Raw genomic sequence first — 26,478 nt, forward strand, 5'->3', positions numbered from 1 at the left:
TTCTAAAATGATCTCTTCATTTTTAATTTCATAAAAAGCATGTTCATACCACACTCCAAGAATGCCACACAGCAATGGTTTGCTGCTATTGTCAAATAGAGTATGTCAGAAAACAAAAGAACAAAATTTAATGGTTAATGGTTTTTAAAAGTAGTTCTTTGAAATTTCTGTAAAGCCAATAATCACCAGTCACCTAAATATCTGTTTCATAGTGGGAAACATTTCAGAAATGTAATGAGTACTCCAAGTCACACTTCTCTGAAATGCAATCAAAAGTTATACCACAGAAACAAATATTTTTCTAGAAAGAACGAACATATCTGGCATTCTAAAATAATTTTAATGGAGAAGCTTTCAAGTGTAAATAACGTTTAGATTTTTACTTTCTATTACCAGACAGAAAGTTTAGGTCTTCAGTGATTCCAATCTGATTCCAGTAGCAGGAGGAATGATTTTGTTGTAATGAAAGAGCTTCCATCCTAGCAAAGCCAACGTATTGGTTTGGCCAAAAAATTCGTTCAGGTTTTTCCTGTAACATCTTATTGAAAAACCCAAACGGACTTTTTGGCCAACTCAATACTTGCTTGCATTAAGAAGTGGTGTCCAGCCAGTACTAAAAATTATTAAAAGTGAGGCCAGATAGTTCAAATTAGTTGGTTAATTTGGTATCCAACTTGTTTTACACATACTTTTCATCACTTGATTATACAATGTTTCTAACTAGTTTGCTATATTTCTCTCAAAATCAATTAGTAAGTATACAGTTTTGAGTGAAACCTAAACTGAACTTTGTTTCACTGACTTCATTAAAATATGTCAAACATGGTTAAAGATTCTATTCTGTCCTTCCAGATAATTTACATATTCATTATAAATGCAGAGTGGCTACACCATGATTTACATCCTAACCATTACACCTAAATGTCGAAAAGCTGAAAGTTAAATTTTGAAAATTTGGATATTTGAGAAGTACTTATATATTTATCTCTTTTAGAAACCGATGATGCCTTTCCTTGCATATGAGTGTGGAAAAGAATTCAGTTCACACTTATGATGTACCAATAAAAAGTACTTTGCTTCTGTCTATTTCTGTCAGCCATTCTGAAACCAAATTTCCATTTATATCACCTACTAGAGAGAAGAAATTTTCCTTTAGAATCATGCTCATAATCTGGAAAAAAGAATTGAGAAGGGTGAATTTTAGGCCAATAAAATATTTGAGGAAAGACACAACACAAAAGAGGGAGGTGAAAAAAGCAAGTATGTTGTAACAAAAGCCTCCCTTGTAAACACATCTGTCCCTTCCTCCCGTATTTGGAAATGTTAAAAATTCTCATCAAAACATTTTATGCCACAAATCCTGTAAAATCAGGTTGATTTCAGCTAGACAACCCGTAGCTGTTAAGAATTATACTATCCTATTCATATCATGAGAGGTAGTGACATTTTATTCTCTCAATGCCGAGCTAAAAATTCCACACACCTGGCATATGGGTTACACGGGAAAAAAAGCACAGAAGCACCATTGTACACGCCTAATGTGTTGGTATTTCAGGTCACCCATAACTTCATTTGCCACTGGCAGCTGACAATCACCACTGTGTTAACACTGAAAGCAGTGGGTATTAGTGCTATTCATCGTATAGGACTGGTGGTCCGCCATCATCTTTCAAAAATGAAGCAGCTTTCCTTCCATTCTTCTGAACATGATCTTCATTCATTTTCTCCAAAGCTTCTATCTATAAAATTAATATATTGAACCCACTTGTCAAAATCCTACTTCACAGAAATCATGCTTGAGATTGAATCAGTATTTTTACTCTCTTAAAACTAGGTGGTTGCTAGCAACACTGGCCTTGAATTAGAATTACAGTGTGTGACATATATCACAGTGGGTCACATACGTGTACTACAGTGTGACACATACATGTGTGTTTTTACTTGATTACATTACCAGGGTCAATGTTTAGTGTCTTTGTCAAGCTAGCAACTGGCATCAGATATTTCTTACTATATAATCTATACAGCTTTCAGGGAACAAGACAAAGAAAATTCTGAAGTTGACTCAATAGCAGTAACACCTAGTAACTGTACTGAGCGACTGTACTGAGCTAAAGGCTGGATTTACCATCTTCCTGTTACTTCTCTTCTGGCCTTAGACTCCAGCACAGCTTGGCCAAATTCAAGTCACTATGGGGATTTCTGGAACAGACTCTATAATCATTCTCTGCTTTGGTAGTACTGTTTCACTTTTCAGTTTTTGTTCAATTTTAAGAGATCTTCCCTGGAGGAAGAATTTTTTTTTTTAACGGTTCTGTAGATCCAGCTGTAATGACTGGGTATTTCCAAAGATGGCCACTGCTGAATCTTTATATTCAGTTAAAGGCAGGGACCAAATGTTACTGCTTTTCGTGTCACCTGGAGTGTTCACTGGTCAGGGAAAAAGGCATATACTGGAAATGTGTTATTTATCCATCTCAACCAAACTATGAACTCCTTGAAGAAGTGTTTTGCTGTTATGTTTACTCTAGGATTTAAGCCTGGAAAGGAAGGATCAAAAACAACATCTCAAGAAAAGAAAGATCTCTAATTAATTTTCTTTTTCAGGGACTGAGAAGATAAATTTAGCTCTGGCTTTCATTATCTACTCTATCCAGTTCCCCACTATCAGCAAGGTGAAAAACAGCCTTACAGCACTTACCTCAGCTAAGAAATCAGCTTCATTATCTGCCGAGATGTTTAAGCCCGAAACGGCATTGAAGAGTTCTTGTTCACTAAGGGCTTCTTTTACTCCTCCTTTCTGGAAAAACTAGTAAAGAAATATAACAAAGTCAGTAGACTTATTAGCAAGGCTCTCTTCGAAACAAAAAAGAGGGAATAGTATACTTGTAAAACACCAGTGAATTCCTGCCATAATTTTTAAGCTACAGATGTTTCCAATTCAAGTATAACTACACTAGGGTTCCACCTGCTTACTGGCCTCCCACACATCCGGGCTGTCTTCTGGATTTAGTAAGTTTGTCATATTGCACCTTCTGTAGCTGTAAGTATGACTGGTATATATAAAATTGCTTGGCATTGCTTTGAATGGGTAGACTCAAAATAATCACTAAATCCCATGAATTAAAATGTTCCAGTAGGCTCAGAAAGTATTTCCAAAATGAAGTTGTTTTATCATATTTAGAAAGATCATTCCTACCTGAATCTGTTGCTGACAATTCATTTCCTTTAGAAATAACAAACAAATGTGTCCCATTTCTGTGATTACTGAGTTTTACCTTCCCTAGTCTGTTCATTCTGCCTCAGAGAAACAATGGCCAGACTACAGCACTAGGAAGATTATTCTCTGTTAGTGTAAGAACAGTGGCAGTAAGCATGTGGGCTTGCTATAGGCCAGCTTCCCTTAAAGCACTGTGCAGATAGTAAATGTCTACTTGACTGCTTAAATATTTAGAACCAAAATAAAAACATCCCACTACTGCGCATATACCCAGAGAAAACCATAATCCAAAAAGAAACATGTACCACAATGTTCACTGCAGCACTATTTACAATAGCCAGGACATGCAAGCAACCTAAATGCCCATCAACAAGGAACGGATAAAGAAGATGTGGCACGTATATACAATGGAATATTACTCAGCCATAAAAAGGAACGAAACTAAGTTATTTGTAGTGAAATGGATGGATATAGAGAGTGTCATGCAGAGCAAAGTAAGGCAGAAAGAGAAAAACAAATACCGTATACTAACATATATATGAAATCTAAAAAACGGTACTGATGAACCCAGTGACAGGGCAAGAATAAAATGCAGATATAGAGAACGGACTTAAGGACCTAGGGAGGAGCGAAGGGGAAGCTGGGACGAAGTGAGAGAGTAGCACTGACATATATACAATACTAAATGTAAAATAGACAGCTAGTGGGAAGTCGCTGCATAACATAGGGAGATAAACTCGATGATGGGTGATGACTTAGAGGGCTGGGATAGGGAGGGTGGGAGAGAGTCAGGGGAGGGAGGGGATATGGGAAATAATAAAATAAAATAAAAAATAAAATAAAATAAAATAAAATAAAAATGTACTCTCTTAGAAATTTAATTCAATGGCCCAAATGTGAGGCATGCAAATTCTTGCAAAAAATGAAATGTGACACATCAATCTTTGTCTCTTTACCTTGAAAGCAATCTGTAACTAAACCCTTCCTTTAATTTCTAAAAATATGTTCATCTTACTTGTCTTAGGAGTGAGAAAAATGGTTGAATCTGTTATTGCCCATTAAAAAGACAGTTCACACGCCTACCTGTGAGACATTCCTACAGTCACGGAACAAGAACTCCAGGCCATGAGGATGGGTTGGCTCTACAGACTGACTGACGTCAATCAACCAGACCTATTTAAATATAGAGCACACAGTGATTTCTAGACCTTCAGTAATTTACATCAAGTCACTTAAGCTGAACAGTAACAAAATGCTCCTCACCTTCCCAGCATGCCACAGCATGTTGTACTCACTGAGGTCGGCATGTACGAGCGTACATTCATTATATAACTGCTGCATCAACTGTGAGGAGGCAAGGCAGGTATTCAGGAAATGAAGGAACAATTCTAATTTACCTACACAACTAAAATGTCTATGTCAACCAATATTTTCCAGAAAGAGCAAAACTAAGCTAAAGAACTTACTTCTTTGTACAGTCTAGGACTGGGCTTCTTTTTTCTTTTTAACTTCAAGGGAGGGTGGGAGCACAGTGAGACAATGGAGGGGATGACTGTATGACACTCTACTTCCTTGTCCATGTGACAGCAATGAGATCAGGAGACCAAAGGGTAGTCCTGGATTCCCACATACGACAGAGAGCTGTGGTCACTAACCAGGGGACCTAGGCTTAGCCTTCATAAACAGGCAAACACCCCACTGAGAGCTCCATGGGGTGTATACAACTCCAAGGTAAAAAGTACTTCCTGCCAGACACAGTTGGAAAGAGACACTCTTCTATAAATTAAGTACCATTAAATACTCGTGATCGATGTTGACCCCTAGCCTTACAGTAGATATCAGCATTAATGCTTTGTTTCCCAGCTTTAATAGAATCAAACAGGAAGAGCACATCACTACTTCATCTCTTCCCCAGCCACCCCACCACCAAAAGAAGCCAGAAAAGTAGGCTGATTTTCTTTTAATGTTTTCCTACTGAAGGCAGAGAAAGTTGGATTATGTCTAGCTATATCCTTAAAAATTAATTTGGATAACAGGTTCATATTCATACCAACTGCTGCATGACATAAGAGTTCCATGCAGAGACTGTGTTAAAAACATACCTTTCTCCACTATTCAATTAAGAAAATACAGAGGACTAACAATATGAGGAGCATTTTCTTAAGCTAGAAGGAGCCCAGAATGAATTTGGTTGCTGTCCCAAGGCATAAATAGCTTCCTCGAGACTCCTGACAAGTGCCTTACAACTCTAATGCCTGCTCAGATGGAGAAACCACTCCTCACCATCTTCTTTTCATCATCGCTTTCTTATATTGAGATCAAATCTGCTTCCTCTAATTTCCTAACAGGAAGGGTATTTCATTAACTTCTTAAAGAAGGCATACAAACTAGTGAGGCACTGCACCAGCTAAATACAGTAACATCAAGTTTTATTTAATGAAGTGTTGTCAATAGCTTCTGGCTTCTCTGTCACTAATGCTAACAACTGAGCCTTCACTTGCTCCCCTGGTCTATGACTTTTCTAAAACAACTCAAGACATACACACATTGATATAAAGACAATTCTTCAGTATTAACATTCCTTCACAAACTTGTTTGCCCTCATTATAGCACCTTAATATAGTACTATTTTAGGAATTTGTTTTTAGTTTAGAGGAAATATTTTTAAAAGCTGGTGGGTGAATGATGTGAAAGGTACAGCTTACATGAAGAGTCTGGTAGTAGGCTTCTTTCATTTCTTCACTGCTGAGCTTTACTTCTTTCAGTTTAGGGGCTGGAACTTGATCACAGCCAATAAAAGACATAACTAAAATGTGTTTCTTGAGTAGGACAACTGTTGGACAAGGAATTCCAGCTCTCTGCATTCTATACAGAAAGAAACGATTAAGAATGTAAAGATCAGAAGGAGAGAATATTTCATTTATTCAACAAATATCTCATGAGGTCCTGCAAGGAGCTGGCACTATGTTCCACTCTGGGGAATGTGGGGATGCAAAGGCAGTAAGACACAGCCTCTGCCCTCACAGAGCCTGGTGAAGACAACAGACAAGTGAGGAGATGATTACAGTGCAATGTGGTATGTGCACTGGCAGAGGTGGGGGAGGGAGGCATCAAGGAAGAAGCCAGGTTGCAAGTGTGGGGACTACTGTGTAGAAGGTGCTGTGGCGATGCATGGAGGCGTCCAGGAGCACAGTCCGCGTGGGGGGCGGGTACAAATCAGCACAGCTGGATGGTGAGTAGGAGGAAGGGCAATGTGGGTTTAGGCTACAGAGAAAGGCAAGCTCCACATCACAAAACGACTTTGACCTTTACACTAAAGACTATGGGAGCTGCTAAAAAATTTTAAGAAAGCAGGGATGAGATCTTAGTAATACAGAAAAGAGATCACAGGGCAGCAAGACCTCTTAGGAAATTATTCTTTAATTAGAAGTCCTACTAAGTAGAAGACTTTTGCAACTAATAAAGGTGGATAATTACTTTTGAAAGCAAACATCTTTAGGAAAAGCAAAGTAAAATTAAAAGCTTTTAATAGTTCAGATATAGGCAGGTTTGTAAATAAGAAAGATAATTACTCAATTTCTTGGTTGACAAAATAAATTCCTTGATAAATTCTGCTTAGAGAATTGCAAAAGTTTAAAAATTAAAGCAAAACGCAATTTGACTGGTAAAACCCTGCCCCCACCAAACTAACAAACAGATGGAATAAACATTTTCTGAAACAAAAAAGGAAATCAGTATTTATAATATGCCTATTTGCAAGCTGGAAAAGACAGCATTTAGAAATATGACAAAATATCTTAAGCAGAAAATGACAACTTCCCTCAAACTTTACTGAGGAAAGAAAAAACAAAATGGATTTTTCATCTAACAAGTATGAATTCAGGTTACATGCACGGAAATGTTTTCTTATAGAAACCCTCCTTAAACACTAGAATTTCATGGCCTTTCATATTTTCTGTAAATGAATTTAAAGGAAAGCATGGGTTTTCTGCCTGGCTGGTGGGGCTAATACAAAGAGGTGATCACCCAAGATGATTTCTAGCACAATGATTGTGTTTACCTTGTGAGATTGTGCATTTCTTTTTCTGCCCACATGCGGATGATCTTACGTGGATTTAGCTTACTGAAGCGATCTTTAAACCTGAAATCATCTTTAATATATTTGTCACGATTCTTAAACTCATTAAGGGTTGTTTTAAATACCTTGATGGCACATTCTGTAGGTATAACTTTACTATCTTCCTTTTCATCCTCCATGCTAAGTGGAAGAAACAAACAATAAGCCAGTGTAAGTTAACAGGTAAAAAAAAAGAGTTCAAAATAAAGATTTTATGACATGAAAGTAGATCTACGTTCTCTGTGAACGTCAAGCCTTGGGTTTTTTTTTTTTTTTTTTTTAAGGCTTAAAGTCTGAGGTCTTAAGAAAACCCTAGGTTTTAGCTTTTCTAATAAAACACACTTTCAAATAAATTGTCAACAGTTTCAACAACCCATAATATAATCTTCCTTTAATGACTATGGAAATAAATTTGAGCAACAGTGAAGACCTATACACTTTAAGATAGGCTACGGTCTGTCTGGGATGGTTCAGAGGCAAAACTCGATGGAAGGGAGCAGGAGAGTCTAGAGGTGTGGAGCCTACTTGGGATGCTAATTCAACAGTCCCACAACAGAGAGCCCCTGAGAGGGTCTGAATCATGCTGGTGGCAGTGTGAATAAAAAAGGGGAGGGTGGAAGGAGAGACAACGAGATTTACCTTTAAATCTCTGAAGGGATGTTAATCTGGAAAAGAAAGGAACTGTATTTCTACAGCATAGAATCTGATTCACACTCCCAGTACCCTCCTTCTGTACCATACTTTCCCAGCGGACTCCTCCTCCTCCCGTTAGCCTCAGAAGGTTACAGTACATACCTCTCTTCCTAACTGCCTTGGCTTTAGATATCTTCTATGTATAGATAACTGCTACATTTCTATCCTTAGCCCTGACTTTCTCCATAAATTCAGGCCCATTTATCTCATCCCTACTTGACTTCATCTGGAGGTCTAGAAGGCATCTCAAACTTACCATGTCCAAACAGAATTCCTGGTAACTGTACCCTAAACCTGCTTGTCCCCGAGGCTCTCACCTCAGTAAATGGCAACACTCAGCTGCTCTAGCCAAAAACCTAACCTCTCAACCCCACATCCAATCCAACAGCAGAGACAGTCCACTCTCACCTTCAAAGCACACACCAGCAGTCTCCTATTCTTCACTTCAGCCACCTGTCAGTCTGAACCAACGTCATCTCTCGTTCGAACTACTACCGTAACTTTCTAACTGATCTTAGTGCTTATTCTCTTGCCCTCCTATAATTCATTTCCCACACAGCAGTCTGAGTAATCTTTTGAAAATGAATCTCAAACCAGAGCTTTGATTCCCACTGCACTGAAAGAGCAGACTCCGTACCCTGGCTTCCAGAGTGCTGCCTGATCCACCCTCTGCTACTCCAGCCTGCTTGCTGCCCTTCATACACTGCGCTCCTGGCACACTGGCTTTCTTAGTCTCCCAAAGATACGCAGCTTGTGCCTGTCTGAAGGCATTAGCACTAGCTGTCCTCTGGTCTGGAATGTTCTTCCATCTGATTTTTGATATTGTATCCTAGATGTGTCATTCAAATCTACATTTAAATGCCACTTCATCAGAGGTTCCCCTGTCCTACTAATAAAACGCAGTCAACCAGCCACTATGACATCACCGTTTTACCTATTTGCATAGTACGTATCTGATAGTCTTGGAAGGGGGTTGAAGGGAGAGGTGGGGAGGAAGCACATTCTATGAGTAGGGACTTTCCTTGTACCATTCACTGCTGTAGCCTCAGTACCTAGAAGAGTGCCTGGAACATGGTAGCTGCACAAATACTTGCTGAATGAATGAACCAATTTTCAGAGAGACAGATTAGAGATCCTATACGAGGAAGAAATTCCCAATAATTTAAAGATGTTACAGGCATCTTTGGATTTTGAGATAAGTTTCCCATCACTGAAATAATTTAACCATAAGTAGATGAGGCCCCATCAAAAATACCACTTAGGAGACTCCTTACTTGGAAGGTCTCTAGGATAGAGTCTAACTTGTAAGATTCATCTTGTCATTCTGTTAAAAAAGCTTCCATATTTCTCAGTAAATTACACATCCCTCTGCCTAGCTTTTAAAGGTCCTCCTTACCAATTTCTGGTTTGCTTATACAATTTTGTATTCTATTACATCTAAATATATACTTTCCAATTTCCTCATTATCAAATCTCATTGCCTAAATTTCAATCCTCCCATTTTTCAGCACCTCCTTCCCCATCCCACCTTTTTTTTTTAAAAGAATTAAACTTTACAGATAAAGCTGAAGTTCCCTTTGATTACCACCCCTGGTAGTTTCATTCTCCATTCCAACTCTTTAGAGACAATCACCATCAGGAAGAGTACCTTCCTAGTCTTTTAAAAAAGATACATACACATACCTAAGTATCCACAGACATGTTTGTTTGTTTTTTTTCATGTTACATTCTGTATAACTTTAAATAGATGGTATACTGTATATATTCTGCAACTAGCTTTTTGCACTGAATACTGGGGGAGAGGGGTGGTTGTCTTTTCTTTTTTTTAATGTGTTTTTAAAACTCAAATTGAGATCCAATTTCATCATGACCTCTTGCCTGAATGTGACTGGCAGTGATCTTGTTCTGTTCTCTATTCCCACCCCCGAAGTCTCACTGTCTGTGTACTCTATTATGTAATAATCTTTTATGGACCATAATGGTTCTTACTGTAATGTTCTCCTCTTGGCTATACCATAAGCCCTCTCAGAGTAGAAAACATGTTATACACATATTCCCTGAAAAGTCTAGCACACGTTGCTATACAAACAACTGTTGATTACTTGGCCAACCTGAGAGTGAAAGAACCCAGAAGAGCTTTGTGGCAGGTAGAACCTAAAACGGCCCCCAAGATCCCAGCCCCTGGGATGTGTATAAGCTCCTCCCTTTGAGTGTGGGTGGGACAGCCACTTCCTTGAGTAGCTTACATTATACGGCAAAGGTGATGGTATAGTCATTCCCAGGATTACATTCCATTGTCTAAGACTCAGTCTTAGTAGACTGAAGGGAGAGAGCCTCCTGCTGGTTTTGAAGAAGTAACCTGCTGTAGGAAAGGGCTACATGACCAGGAACTGCAGGTGCCTCTAGCAGCTGACAGCAGCCGCTGGATGACAGCCAAGCAGAAAGTGGAGACCTCTGTCCTATAGCTGCAAGGAACTGAACTATATCAAGGGAAGAAGACCCCATGTTCCATAAAGGAATGCAGTCCAGTTGACCCACAGACTGCAGCCTTCTGAGAGCCTGAGCAGAGAACCCATCTAAGCTGTGCCTGCCTGAACTTCTGATCAAGAGGAACCATAAGATAATATATAGGTTGTTTTACGTTGCTAAATCTGTGGTAATTTGTTACGTAGCAGAGAAAACTTACCCATTAAAAAAAAAACACTTACACATTTACTCTCAGTTGTTGAAAACCAAATGCTCTCTCGCTTTGCCAATTTATAAATGCCAAAGTATAGATTACAATACCAATTCCACCAGAAGGAAAGGGAGCTCATTCATTATATCAAAGTATCATTAAGTATAACAGAAAATGGACAAAGGATAAACAAGGCAATTGACAAAAAAAAGAAACTCAAACGGCCACTACACTTGAAAAAAAATACAACCTTAATCATAATTAAATAAATGCACACCAGCATATTTAAAAGGTATTTTTCATCTTTCACACTGATGAAAAAATATTAAGTTTGATAAGACTAGGCACCGATGAGGATGAGGGAAACAGGCTCATACTACCTGTGGTAGCCTAAACTGGTTAACTTTCTCATAGGGCAATTTGGCAATATGTACTGACATTCAGAATGTATGCAACCTGCAGACTTGACTAGCTCATAAGGAAAATTACATTTGCCCTACCATTAAAAGATAAACAAACTCAAGATTTCTGGTCTTTGGTGTGACATGCAAGAAAAAAATTTTTTTTTTAATTTTTAATAAATAAAGGAAATCAAGAAACATTGATTAGCCAGCTCAAAGGCCCAGACAGTGAGCAAAATCTGGTACTCTCCATTCAATAAGACCTTCCACTGTTTAACAGAAAGGGGAAAAGATGCATGCAGTCTTTGCCCCAGCAATTTCAAATGTTAGGAATTTAGCTTAAGGATTTATTTGCAAACGCACACCAAAGTATATGTACAAAGGTATTCTTGTATATTTACAGAGTGGAATGTTCTACTATAAAAATGGCATGATATAAACCAGTAATATAGAAGGATCTAAGATATATTAACTGAAAAATGAAGATGCTGAATGCAGAATATAATCTCTTTTGTATAAACAAAATAAGAAATATATGCATAAAAATTTCTAGAAGACCAGACTAAAAACTATTAATAGTGGTTACCTTTAGAGGAAAATCCTATGGGGCAACAGTTGGTAAGATGAAGGCTACTTTCATTTTAATCCTTTCTTTACAGTTTAATTTCTACCATAAGTAACTTTCCATTTTAAAATAATTTGTGCCATTAAGTTATGTTTGCCTGGTCTCAGGAAACCCTCAACTAAAATTTGGGAAGAGGGCAACAGAGCTTAAAGCCAGAAAAAAATGTTTATTAAGATTAATATAAACCAGGTATCATCAAATATGATCTCATTTATCCCCAACAAAATCCTATGAGGTGAGGGTCAGTTTTTAAATGAAGTTTGTTTAGTAAACTGCTCCAGATCACACTGCTTGAAAAATGTTGAGCCATTTTATCCTAACATTCACTTTTAACCCTTTCATTTTGGAACTTAGTATAATTCAATACATGATTATATGTGTATGTCTCATCTAGAAAGGGAGACTAGTTAAACAGTTAATAAAACCAAGGGCAAGGACTTAACCAATAATTGTTTGAATCCCCTTAAGTATAATAAATATCTTCTAAACCTAAAACAAACTAGAATAATCTGTAATCTACTTTAACATTTTTGTTTATAAACAATGTTAAGGTAAAGGAACAGCTGAGCTAGTAAGCCTTACTGAACTAATAAGACTTCAAAGCTAAGTAACCAGATGACTTCATATTCCTGGCTTTAGCATGTTCTCTCAACAGGCTCTGTGTTTAAAATTTTTTCTCTTCCTCACGCCATCTTTAACTCAACTAAGCCCTCATAACAAAAATAAAGTTGGTAAGATCTAAAATGGTGTAAGATCTTTAAAGATATGTCTTTGAATAATGCAAGCATTATTAAAAGGGGAGGAATTGGTAACTGATCTAAGTAAGGCCTTCCCAACCTGGAACCAAAGAGTCCCATAATGAAAAGATGTGGATCTTGAGTTAAACTCAGGTTCAAATTTTGCTATGCCACTTACAGCCACTTGTATGATACAGTATAATTACAATAATGTGGAAAAAATATATATTCATAGAAAAAAGACTGGAGGAGTCTACAAAAAGTTATTAATGGTTACCTCTGGATGGCAGAATTGGGATTGACTGTGGGTTTTTTTTTCTTTTTTTTTTTTTGGCCATTCGGTAGCTTGCAGGCTCTCAGTTCCCTGACCAGGGACTGAACCCAGGCCACCGCAGTGAAAGCACTGAATCCTAACCACTAGCCCACCAAGAAATTCCCCTGATTGTGTTTTTCTTTATACATCCCTATACTGCTGAGACTTCCCACAATAACACTTAAAAATTACTCTGCTTGCCATGCAGAATCAACTTTGATTTTGTGTAAATCCATTGATGTGAATATCAGGCAGGCAGAAGGGGCTAAGCTTTTGTTGACATGATGGTATTCTGCTCATTTACCTCCCTCCATATGCATGAAAGACAACAGATTCCTTTCCTGTACTAACACAGCCAGTGATTGTCTCCAACATTCCAGAGTTGACCATTTTATACATAAGTAAACGTGTCTTAGGATCAACTGCTTTTTCCTGCAAAAGATAAAGTACTGTAAGTGAAAATGACTGGTAATCACAAAACATTTTCTGAAACATTTCTAATATCTAACATTCAAAATACTTTTTTTAACCTTTATTATTAATTTACCTAGGTGTATATACAACAGGCTCTTAAAAGAGTGCTGTCAAAATACAATTCACTCCTATAACTCTAATGTCTTTTTTTTTAATTTATTTATTGGATTTATTTTTTTATTGGCTGTGTTGGGTCTTCATTGCTGCACACGGGCTTTCTCTAGTTGCGGCGAGCGGGGGCTACTCTTCATTGTGGTGCGTGGGCTTCTCACTGTGGTGGCCTCTCCTGTTGTAGAGCACGGGTTCTAGGCGCGTGGGCTTCAGTAATTGCAGCACACGGGCTCAGTAGCTGTGGCTCAGGGGCTCTAGAGTGCAGGCTCAATAGTTGTGGTGCACGGGCTTCGCTGCTCTGCAGCATGTGGGATCTTCCTGGGGCAGATCGACCCTGTGTTCCCTGCAATGGCAGGCAGATTCTTAACCACTGCGCCGCCTAGGAAGTCCACCTCTAATGTCTTTGAAAGTGAATATCTAAAAGAACCATTAAAAGTAAGACTCTAGCTTAGTCAAAATTTTATCTCCAAGGTGTAAGTAACTCTCCTAATGTACTTACCACTAGTTCGTTTTTCTAAAGGCTTAAAAACTATGCTCAAGATGTTAGACTCTACCTTCGTTAATGTAAAACATTATAGACTATTAAGTTATTATAAATATATCATGACAGGAAACAATTTTTCATATGCAATGTAAACTACATAGTCCAAATTAATTATGATCACTGAGATTTTTTTGTTTTTGTTCTTTTTTTTTAAATAAACGTATTTATTTATTTATTTATTTTATTGGCTGTGTTGGGTCTTTTTTGCTGTGCTCGGGCTTTCTTTAGTTGCGGCGAGTGGGGGCTACTCTTCGTTGTGGTGCATGGGCTCCTCATTGCCGTGGCTTCTCTTGTTGCGGAGCACCGGCTTTAGGCGCGTGGGCTTCAGTAGTTGCAGTACATGGGCTCAATAGCTGTGGCTCATAGGTTCTAAAGCACAGGCTCAAGAGTTGTGGCGCATGGACTTAGTTGCTCCCGCAGCATGTGGGATCTTCCTAGAGCAGGGATCGAACCCGTGTCCCCTGCATTGGCAGGTGAATTCTTAACCACTGCACCACCTAGGAAACCCTGTTGTTCTTTTTATTAAAATATTTATTGGAATATAGTTGCTTTACAATGTTGTGTTAGTTTCTACCATACAGCAATGTGAATCAGCTATACAGATGAGATGTTAGTTTTGAGTAAGTGATTAATAAACATTACACGAAATTTGAAAAGTCATATGGCAAAACTACTTGGGTTTTATTTACATCTTTGATTTGAAAAATCAATCTCATGAAAAAAATATCAAACATTAAGTTTTGTCTTGTTTTTTTCCTCAAATACGAAGTTTTCTAATATGAATCTTTCCATTAAAACAAAACAAAACAAAAAAACCCCGAAAACGTTAAGAATACTTACTGCAGTAGAATGTTCCTTTTTCTCATGGAGGCGGGCACTTCGACGTTGTTCTGAGTAGGCATGTTGTTTTAAAGCATTGAAAACATGGTTTGATAGTTTTAAATCCATTCCAATTCCATCTCCTACCTGAAACCCAGGTGCAAACTGCCAAAAAGAAGAAAAATCAGCATCTGAATACTTCAAAATGGGGACAGTGAAAACAAAAAACAACCAGAAAATCAGTTTTACTTGGACTGGGTTTCCTGCTCAATAGATGATAATACTATGAAAGCAGAACCCATAGGTATTACAGAGGAAAAAAACAAAATAACTCACTAGTAAGCCCAACAGAAAAGGAAACAAGGCTTTTTAAGAAATTGCATCCCAAAGGAAGGGAGAGTTTATTCTATGCATAGAAAACATCAAAACAGATCTAAAAATTAAGGTATTCAGTGCTTTGAACCTTGCTTTTACATCAAAGGATACATTATATTTTGAAATCACACCAAATCTTACCCCAAAAACCCAATTTCATAGTCAATTATTTTTGAAGAGTGGGTTAAAACAGCAAGCTATGCCCACACCATGACAATTACACCCAATATGGAAGCCACTAGCCACATGTGGATATTTAAATTTAAACTGATTAAAATAAAATTAAAAATTCAGTTCCTCAGTTGTACCACTCAAATTTCAAGTGCTCAGCTGTCAAATACAGCTACCATATCACAGAGCACTGATACAGAACATTTCTATTATCACTGAAAGTTCTACCAGACAGGGTTGTTCTGGAGTCAGATCTGGACTATTTCTAGAATTTAATATGTTTACTTAATAAGTATTTGTGTTCTAAAGTCTAAATGTTTTATATTAACCACAATATTTATGAAGGAGGAAAAAATGCCATTTTTCTTTTTCTCCTATTTTTTAAAAATTACATTTTGTTTCTGATTTTGCAGGGGTAATTCAGGCACAAGATAAAAAATTCAAAAATTATAACAGGGTATACAGTAGAAAGTATTTTTATCTCCCATTCTTATGTCCCAGTCACCACTGTTCTCTGTTTCTCAGGTATTTTATGGAAAATAAGATGTTGAAAAATAAATGTTACTTTCAAAAGAACCATTTCTTAATTTTAGAATCAATGTAAATCAAACTAGTTTTCTTAATATTGTTATAGAATTTTATTCTGAGGTACATTATATTCTCATTAGTGGCTGAGTTTCAATGGGGTTGCTATAATGCCATCTAAAATATCTTTAGAAAGGACAAAGGATATTTTTAGAAACTTAAAGATATTGTATTAAATGCTATGTTTTTAACTTATTCTAATAAAACTTTTGATTCAGAGTAATACTTTCTGTAACTTACATTTTCCATTCTGGCTGTATTCTTTCTCCCACATACTACTTCATCATGTTTGGTGGTGATATCTTTTCCTTTTCCAATAAAGCCCTTTTTAGGAGTAGGAACTGGTTTTGCTAAAGGCGATTAAGACAAGCCAAGTATGTAAAAACAGGAAAGACTAAATTGCTGCATTCACTATTGTCTGAAAAAGATATTTGAATCTAATAGTAAATTACCAAATGAGATTCAAAGATAAATATAAAATACTTAGTCTTCCCATATCCCATTCTATGCCCCCAGAAAATAAAAGCACTGATACCTGGTCTGTAGGGATCATCACGAGTATCCTGCCAGTCAACCTCATCTTCAGAGCTATCACTGTCTTCATAAGGATGCACTTTTCGATAATTTTCAAATGAAATGGAAACTTAAAAGGCAAAAATAGATGAAGATTTATTTAGGGGCACATTATAAGCATTTTCTACCACCCAATGGAGTTGACACAATAAGGTCGTAGTACCTTTGCTATCTCCATTGAATTTTTTTTCTTCACGCCTAAGCTGTGCATCATATTCTCTGTCAAATTCCATCTGTAGCATCTGAGCCAGCATTAGGTCGCTGGAAGTGTCAATGTTTTCTCCAGTAATAAATGGTCCTTCAGCAACACTATTCAAAATAAGGTAATATAGACTAATATAAGGTGCTTGTGTAAATAGATGCTACCAATTATGGGTGCGATGTGCCTTTTCAGTGTTAAAACTGTGCTGAAGAAACAGTACAGCTGGGAAAGAACTTTACCAAACCCTTCACCCTCTCCTGCCCAGCTGCCCTCTGACCAACAGCAGGCACCTGTGAGAGCACCAACTAGGATTAAGAGAGCTTCAAAAGAAAGCTAAAGGGCGTATAATAAAAACCAAACAGACCCCAAATTCATTTGTTCTGTGTTCTGATCAAAGGAGAGATAACATATATATGAAAAGATAAACTACAAACATTTGATCAAAACTGCACCCTACTTCATTATTTACTAATCTATTTGATAATAGAATTCAACTGTTGTAATAACTAAAACCCAGAGAAAGAGAGTGGTTTGCCCAAGATAATACTGAAAACTAGTGACAAAATTAGGACCAAAACCCAAGTATCAGTGAACTCCCAATATGGTGCTCTTTCTATCACACTGCTTTTCTAATGTATTTCTCAATCATTTGTCATAATAATCATTAATCAAATCCTACAACGGTTATAATAAGCTGCTAGATAAAATAGAGTCTTTGTGAATTTTACTTACGCAACTTCAGGAAAAGCGGCAGCTTCTTCTTCTAACTGCAATTCTTTAGCCAACTGTTCACTCATTACATCAGACAAAGAACAAGATACTGTATTTTGAGGGGTAGCCCATGGACACTATTAAAAAAGGGGGGGAGCACAATTCAATTCATAATAATGAAATTAAAGTACTTTCCAAACTTGAAAATAAGGTTATCTTTTGAGAATTAGACTAGCTAAATCAATTCAAAAGGAATGCTTACCTTTTTGCAGAATTCATCTTAAAAGTAAAAATATCTCCCAGCTCAAATCTAATCAAAGGTAAACCTAAACTACAACAGGCAAAAGCACTTTCTAGCCTGCTTGGTGGGTATGTCCTTATAGTTGAGGGGAAGCACAGGCTTCTCTAGCGTTGCCCGACTAGCCAATGAGTTCTGGTAATGCCCCTTGTTCAGATTCCATGCTCACCAAGCAACCCTCTGCTTATAATTTGGCTTCCAGATAGATTCTCTTACAGGAACAGGCTATACCAACTACCACAATTCAAAGCCCACTTAGAACTCATACTTCCTTCTAATTTAAGCAGTAAGTCTCCTGCAGGTAAAAAGTGTGCGGCAGCCCCTTTCAAGACACCTTGGAATATGCTAAAATAAAAAAAGCAATGACAAACAGTGAACACTATATTTCTGAACTTTAGAAGCTGAGAAATAGATTCTTGAAACAATACTACTAGAGCAAAGTAATATTCTGTGAGACGCTTCCAGAGCACCCAGCCAGTGAGCCCTCCTTAATGGCATCACCATCTCAGCCCTCCTGAAATATGTACAAACCGTAGGTTTATTTCACAATTCCTAACTTTTGAGGGAGCAGGCTTTATTTAGCAGCAGCCAACGATTCCACTTGCTAGTCTGATGACTAAGACCGTTAATACTGAATAAGATGTCTAAGTATCTCTTGAACTTGCCCAGCTCTCTATTCCCTTTCCAAGGTATCACTCTCCCATTACTGGGCTACTACAAGAGCCTCCTAATTCATCTTTCTGCTTGCTCCCATTCTCCACACCACAGCACAATGGTTTTTCTAAAATGCAGATCTGATTGGTTCAGTTCCTTACTTAAAGCTCTTTTATTGTTATAATGTTTCCCACTGCCTTTAGGATAAAGTTCAAACTCATTTCAGGACTTCCCTGGTGATCCAGTGGTAAAGAATCCACCTTCCAAAGCAGGGGATGAGGGTTTGATCCCTGGTCAGGGAAATAGGATCCCACATGCTGCGGGGCAAACAAGCCCGTGCCACAACTACCGAGCTTGAGTGCCTCAACTAGAGAGACCACGCACCCTGGAGCCTGTGTGCCGGAACAAATGACCCCATATGCCTCAATGAAGATCCCGTGTGCTGCAGCTAAGACCCAACGCAGACAAAAATAAACAACTAAAATCAAATAAATAGAAAAAAACAAACCCACAAAAAACAAAAATGAAAAGACAACCTATGGAATGGGAGAAAACATTAAAAAGTCTAAACTCATTCCTTAACTACAACTGAGAGTCTAATTTAGAAATATAGCATACGATGGTAAGTGTTTTAGCCACAAAATTGTTTACTCAAGTTTAGCCAGTACAGGCCCTCTAGTTGGTCTAAGGGCCTGCCAGGTGACTCCCAGGGATAACTGGGCAACCTACCCTTGCTCAAGTTCCATAATGCTAAGGTTCAGGGATTTACTTGGTTCAAACTGCTAGGGTGAAACACTTAAGGGTGATAAATGATCCTTATACTTATGCCTAAGTGAATCAGAATCAAGTTTTATCTAGTCTCACCCTGAGAGATGCACCCAGCCCCCAGCAAACACCTATACTAGCCTATTGCAGAATTGTTCTGGCCTTGTATAATGCCAGATCTGGGAACAACATGGAGGTTTCCTCAAGATGTGGTATGACTTTCACTGACTCAGATCTTGTCAGCAACTGAGCACTGTCCTGGTGAGGATCTTGAGGTCTGCAATCTTGAAGCTACATTCTAGAGAATACAGCTAATCTTTAGCCACATGACTCTGCTGCCTTCCCTCTGTATCCTCTAGGTAGAAGATAAAATGCTGCCTCTCAGACTGTCGCACAGAATGAAGTAAGTCAGAAAGAGGAAAACAAATACCATATATTAACGCATATATATAGAATCTAAAAAAATGGTACAGATGAACCTGTTTGCAAGGCAGAAATAGAGACACAGGCGTAGAGAACAGATGTATGGACACCAAGGGGGTAAGGCAAGGGTGGGATGAATTTGGAGACTGGAATTGACATATATACACTAATATGTATAAAACAGATAACTAATGACAACCTGCTGTACTGTACAGGGAGCTATACTTGACTTCGCTGTACAGCAGAAACTAACACAACACTGTAAAACAACTATATTCCAATTTAAAAAAAATGCTGCCTCTTAGCCTAGAAATGCTTGGTCTGATCAAAGTCCAGGTTCCAAAAAGCAAAGAACTGTATTCTCTAGCTCAGAACTGTCAATCGCATTTTGCAATAAATATTCTCTATATTGGCTAAATACACCTTAACTTACACAGATTAAGTTACACACTGGAGTAGTTGCAATATCATCCTCATTTTATAGATTCAGATACTGAGACACAGAAAAGTTTTTTAACCCAAGATAACACTGTTGATGGAAGTGCTGAGATTTGAACCAAGGCGGTAGCATTTAGGAGACTGCAATCTTAGTGTTTTGCTTCCCTAATCACCTTGTCCTGAGATGGGAGAAGCAAACTGTTGTATTGCCTGCAGTCTAAAAATCCAAATTTCTCAGTAAGGAATGCCCTTCACAACTCGACCTAATTTATCCTTCCAGTCTTGACTCTCACCTATCCTATGCACTGGCAACACTAATTAAATGCCAAATACGGCATACTTTCACCCCTCCACGCCCTTCAACCCTCACACCCTTCTCTCTCAAAGATTTTTCTTCCTTCTCTATTTCTCCCAATTAAATGTCAGCTCTTCTGTAAGGCTGTCTGTTTTATCAGACAAAATTAGAGCCTTTCTTAATCTTCCCATATCAGTGTTAGATAGTTAAACGCATCAGCCACAGCACAGAAGGGGCCCCTTGAAGGGCTGGGTCTTCTCATTCTGAGTCCAGCGTAGAGCTTCAGACATAAAAAGGCATTCAAGTATTTACTGAACTATATGTGCCAAAAGGAAACCTAGAGCTATTTCATGGATCTGCCAGGTCAGCCCTAGGCTACAGATGTCTGGTGCTTTTCTACCCCCCTCCTATTTTAAAGTTCTTCTCTGCACCTTGCAGTCAGTCCCTTTGCCCACCCACTTCTGATGCTTCTAGTCTCCTGCCAGCAGTCAATCAATTCTACTAAGGCCTTAAAACATCAGTGGAAAATACCTCAGAGAGACAAAAATGACAGGCAGTAACTATATATATTTTGTTAGTAACTGTATTATTTTGAGGCAGAGATTTATCTACTCCCAAGACAGAATGAATAAGAAAGGGAAACATGCAGAGACCAAGAGAGCATCAAGACATCCTAACTGCCCACCCCTACTGACCTTGCTCCTTGGAGCCTTAGACTCTAGAGCTGTACTTCTCTGTATCCCTGCTGACCAGCTCAGCTGGGCCACCTCACGCTGAGGCAATTTCCTTGGGTGGGGTAAGCAAAGACTTTCAAAAGTTTGCCAACTTCTATACTTTGAAATCAAATTCAAACCCTTCAAACCAGTAGCCAAAATCCCTCCGTAAAGTGTTCTGGGCTGTGAGGGACAGCTGCCGGACAGAAGCAGTCCTCCAGAGGCACAAGCGGTCCACTACCCCGAGGGGGGCTTAGAAAAGGTACTGGGGTTCCTCCTAAGAATGGGCACCACGGGATGAATGGAGGGGAATCCTCTGTCGTCATTTTGCACCTCTTCAGTACATCAAACACTCCTTGTGAACCAAGAAACTCTGTCAAATGTTTAAATAATAATAAATCTCAGGAGGTAAGAGGCCCTCATCATCTTGCTCTATCCTAGAGACCCAATGTCATTTCCCACTACTCCCTTCACCAACATAAACTCCCCACTGCAATCAAGATCTGATGGGAATAAGAAAAAAAATATCAAATTGTATACTGTAAATATATGCAGCTTATTATATGTCAAAAAAAAAAAAGATCACATTGAATTTCAAAAAAAAAAAAAAAAAAAGAACAAAGGTCCTGAGAGCCTGAGTCCCAGACACAAAAACCAGGCCTGCAGAAGAAAAGATTAACTTTACCTCTGTTACACTAACAGTATGCCTAGTTGCCACAAGACAAAAAAACTCAACTATAAATTTTGACCTTATCTGTTCCTGTGCTTTCTTGCAGAATATTCTCATGCACTCCTTTCCCCTCACAAGAAGCACCCCTATTCCCGACAGCTCCCAATGGAGCTGCCTGCTGCTGATCAAAGAAGTCTGATGATTTCTGGAAATTATCAGTGATCATGCAACAACACTTCCTTTTGTTATAAAAGCAACTCTACTCAGGAAGCTGGCATCTCCCTCCCCCCCACCGCACCCCCCAGGGCCTTTCTACCCTCTGCACAAGCTTTTATCTTTTAATAAAAACCTTTGTTGTAAAAAAAAAAAAAAAAAAAAAATCTAATGGGAAACTCCACACAATCCTTTCCAGTTAGTTATTCTGCTTTAAATGACATCTATCAAGCCCATCACTAGCTCCCTGGTTCCTATTCGCTAAACACCCCTCACCCACCCTGTTTTCCTCTCTTCTGGGAAACTGCCACCACTAAACTCAGCAACCTGGGGTCATCACAACTACCATTCTCCCACACGTGGCTGGCTGCGGATTAGATAGAAATCATTCCCCCTTCCTTCTACTCTAAAGATGCTAAAGATGCATCCCTAGCTGCCCATCCCACTTTTCTTTTTAAGGTTTTACTGCACACAACTATGGGGAAAGAATCAAGTAAAAAAAAAAGGAAACATGAAGGAGGCACATAATGACAAAAATTCAGTCCTCAACTTGAAGCAAGTCAAGAGAACCATAACCCCACAGGAAGGTCCGTTTTCTGCTCATGCATGCAGCTAGAAGACATAATCTAGACAAAATATTTAAGTGTGTAATTTTACTTCTCAAAACAAGGATATCTGCAAAACGTAATCTGGGTTTATACAAGAACACTAATCTTTTTTTTTTTTTTTAACTTTCAATTTTAGAGTATTTTTAGATTTACAGAAAAATCACAAAGATTGTACAGAGAGTTCCCAGATACCCCATACCCAGCTTCCCAGTATTAATACCGTACATTTGTCACAATTAATGAACCAAAACATTATTATTAACTAAAGTCCATACTTCATTCAGATTTTCTTAGTTTTCCCCTAACACCCCTCTTTTATTCCAGGGTGCCATCCACGATACCATTTAACACTTAGTCATCACATCTCCTTAGGCTCCTCTTGGTTGGGAATTTCTCAGACTTTGTTTTTGGTGACCTTGACAGCTTTGAGCAGTACCACTAATCCATTTGTTACAGCTCCTTCCAACACAGCTACACACTTCCTCACTTTGGCCTACAGTTTGTTAATTCTCCCTTCTTGGAATATTCCTTAAAATTCTTTGTTCATAATAGCAGTTTGGCATTTTGTAACTGGGGACCCCAAGTCCCTTTTAGGGTGTCTAAGAGGTCAAAATTATTTTCATAATAGTTCTAAGACAGTCTTTGTCTTTTCCACTCTCATTCTTTCAAGAGTGTGGAGTGGGGTTTTCCAGAGTCTATAACAGATATGATGGCAGCACTCTGTTGGCTACTAGAATGTCTGCATGTGTATTCTTCTATTTTCCAAAATTTTCAAAGGTAGTAGCTTTAGAATATAAATGTGCATTTTAAACTATTATATATATATAGGATGGATAAACAACAAGATCCTACTGTACAGCACAGGGAATTATATTCAGTATCCTGAATAATGGAAAACCATATAAAAAACCATAATGGAAAAGAATATAAAAAAGAATGTACGTATATGTATAACTGAGTTACTTTGTCGTACAGCAGAAATTAACACAACGTTGTAAATCAACTATACTTCAGTAAAATTTTTTTAAACGTGCGTTTTTAGAGATTAACTCAGTTTGTTCTCAGTGTGTCTACCGTGCTCTTATTACCCATCTTCAGTTATGCCTGCTATAATCTACATATTTGTGAGGATGGACTTTCTTCATAGACTTCAACTAATACATATTGCAACGGATTAAAGAAAAAAGGGGCTATGAGAATCCAGCTTGTCTTCTATTAAGTCAGATATTAAAGAGATTTACAAAAATATAAAACAATTGTACTCATCACTAATTTTGTGTTTTGGAAAAGAGCTTAGCTTTTTTAAAAATATAAAAATGTTATTTATATCAACATGTCTAAATCACGTAATAAACATTTTTTTCAATATTTCAGTTTTAATTTCTGATATGACAAATATCAATAGATGTAACGAATACAAATAAAAGTTCTTGGAGTCCTCAATGGTTTTTAAGAGTGTAAAGAAGTCCTGATGGAAAAGCTTTGAGAATCACTAGCCTTTAATATTCTTTCCATTTTCCAAGACTTTCCTCAAACCTCCACCTCCTCCACATAGGCTTCTATAATCACTTAGGTCTTCCAAGAGGTTAGAGAAGGAAATGATTAAGTAATACTTGCAGCATCTTTCTAATTGTTTTGCCTATGAAAATGCTGTCTTCTAAACAGAACACCAATAAACCCCAAGATGATTTTTTGTTGAAAGATGAAAATGAAATTTTATAGTTCTGATGATGTACACTTAAATGAAAATGTGACTGATATCAAATATTTTATTATTGAATTAGTTTTGTAAGTGTAGTTTGTTCTGAGGTTAGGTATTCTGAGCAAAGTTTCTCGTCTGACATTTTTACCAGCTTTATAGATGCTTAACTGGAGGAATTTAACATGTAAAGTATATATTTATTAGTATCTCTCTACTGATTTCATCCTTTAATGTCTACTTGGCCTTGTAAACAAAGTCTTGATAGAAAAAAATACAAAGTAACACATAGATGTAACCACATTTGCCAATGGAATATCCTAGATTCTCCCTACGGTTGTATGGGAACTTTTATAAAAATTTCCTTTACTTAAAAGCTAATTATTTCCCCCACTTTCTGTTAAGACCTAGTCTGAAGATCTAATAAGATTCATGAGTGACCTTTTAAGGCAACAGCATTCTTCCCCAACTAGCTATCTCAATAGGGAGAGGTGGTCGTGAGTGACCTTTTAAATTGAACAAATGTTCTGTTAGCACGTAAATTAACGCGTGAAATGGGTAAAGGTGGTCAAAAGGTAGAAACTTCCAGTTACAAACTAAGTAAGGAATGAGATGTAATTTACAGCATGGTGATTATAGTTAATAATACTGTATTGTATACTTGAAAGTTGCTAAGATTGGGACTTCCCTAGTGGTGCAGTGGGTAAGAATCCGCCTTGCAATGCAGGGGACAGGCGTTCGATCCCTGGTGGGGGAACCAAGATCCCACATGCCACAGGGCTACTAAACCCCTGAGCCACAACTACAGAGCCCCGGCGCTCTGGAGCCAGTGCGCTCCAGCTAGAGAAGCCTGCATGCCGCAACTAAGACCCCACGCACCCAAAAAATAAATTTTAATAACAATAATAATACAAAAACATTTTTAAAAAATGAAGAAAGTTGCTAAGAGAGTAAATCTTAAAAGTTCTCATCACAAGAAAAAAAATTGTAATCCTGTATGTTAACTAGACTTACTGTGGAGAGCATTTTGCAATACATACGTATACGGAATCGTTATGTCGTGCACCTCAAATTAGTATGTTGTTTTATGTCCATAATATCAAAAAAGAACAACTAAGAAGCTAAAAAGGTTAGATTTCTTCACAACCTTAATTTGAGGAACACAAAATCCCAACTGACACACTTTTGCTTTCAAGCAAACCCTCCATAAAGTGGCAGAAGAATCTTTTCACCCTTCCAATGAAAGTATCATGAAAAGCAGCAGCCTGAAACCAGAAACCAAATGTGAAGTAAACATTTTAGTTGGCCAATACGGGAAAAAGCTCACACGTTAAAACCGAGGCAGATGAGAATTTCATAACCGTCTCACAGTATGTAAACACTTGAGCGTTAGCCTGGAGCGGAGGGAGGGTGCGCCTGGATTTATCTCTTACTACTTCAAAAACAAGAAACTGCCCAAGTAGGATAACCACACTTGCCAAGTGAAGGAAACAGCTTCCTAAACCACCTCTCGGTCGGGCTTTCTCTGTATAATTGGGCTGACTCATTTGGCCGGTGAAAAACAACTTCGTACTTGCTCTCCCTCAAACGTTGGCGTCTCCAATCGAGTCCTGCCCAAACACATGCTACGGAGATTCAGAAATCAAGGTGCAGAGCTAGACAGAAACTCCAAACCGCCTAGGGTGGCCTCTGGTAGCCTGCGCCCCTTCTCTGCCTCTCCCACCCCTACCTCCGCAGCCTCGCCGCGCGTCCGCCTTTCCGAGATGGCCGGGGTCCCGCCCAGAGCTTCCCGAATCGCCTGCGGAGCCGCTTCAGGGCCTGCCACCCTCTCCAGGTCCCCCGAGAGGACCAGCCCAGGAGACTACGGCAGGTGCGCCAGCCCCGACAGCCACGCACCTTGCTGGGTCCCCAGGCCGCTGCCGGCCTGGGCTCAGGGGATGCCACTCCGACCAGATCCATGTGGGGGAAGAAGTCAGCGACGAGAGCAGAGCAGAGGGGTGGCAGGACCGGGAAGCAGCCTCCGCCGAGGAGACCGGCGACGAGGCAGGGGAGACGGGCGGCTGCTGCCGGAGCTGAGGTGACAGATGGCGACGGCGGCCGCGTCCGGAACTAGACCTCGTCTCTTCCGCCCTTGACGCTGGAATGCTCGCTTCCGATTGGTCGCCGCCCCGGGCTCCGCGTTAGGTCACTTTTTCCCGCCCCCGGTGGACCGCACTTCCGGTCGCTGTCCCGGGCCCGGGACTCGTGGTCACGGTCGCCCTTGCCCGGCAGGGCAGCGGCTGCGTGTGACTTCCTCTGGCCAGGCTTCCACCCTGTCCCTGAACTGCCTCCCTGGCTGCCCGAGAGGGCCGCTG

General features: G+C 38.8%; 1 protein-coding gene across 1 annotated transcript; it reads right to left on the reverse strand.

Moving 5' to 3' along the window:
• Positions 1-26,243, reverse strand: RIOK3 (RIO kinase 3). The gene is made up of 13 exons (XM_057698316.1): positions 26,021-26,243; positions 17,370-17,485; positions 16,599-16,744; positions 16,398-16,505; positions 16,103-16,212; positions 14,753-14,896; positions 13,088-13,215; positions 7,281-7,478; positions 5,926-6,085; positions 4,484-4,564; positions 4,304-4,393; positions 2,702-2,809; positions 1-1,739 (listed from the first exon to the last, which is right to left on the reverse strand). Exons 1-13 carry the CDS (start codon positions 26,081-26,083, stop codon positions 1,632-1,634), a joined length of 1,560 nt encoding a protein of 519 aa, XP_057554299.1. The 5' UTR covers positions 26,084-26,243; the 3' UTR covers positions 1-1,631.
• Between the last annotated feature and the right edge of the window lie 235 nt (positions 26,244-26,478).

The sequence above is a fragment of the Hippopotamus amphibius genome, chromosome 11 (genome assembly GCF_030028045.1).
Source record: "Hippopotamus amphibius kiboko isolate mHipAmp2 chromosome 11, mHipAmp2.hap2, whole genome shotgun sequence".
Classification (NCBI taxonomy): Eukaryota; Metazoa; Chordata; class Mammalia; order Artiodactyla; family Hippopotamidae; genus Hippopotamus; species Hippopotamus amphibius.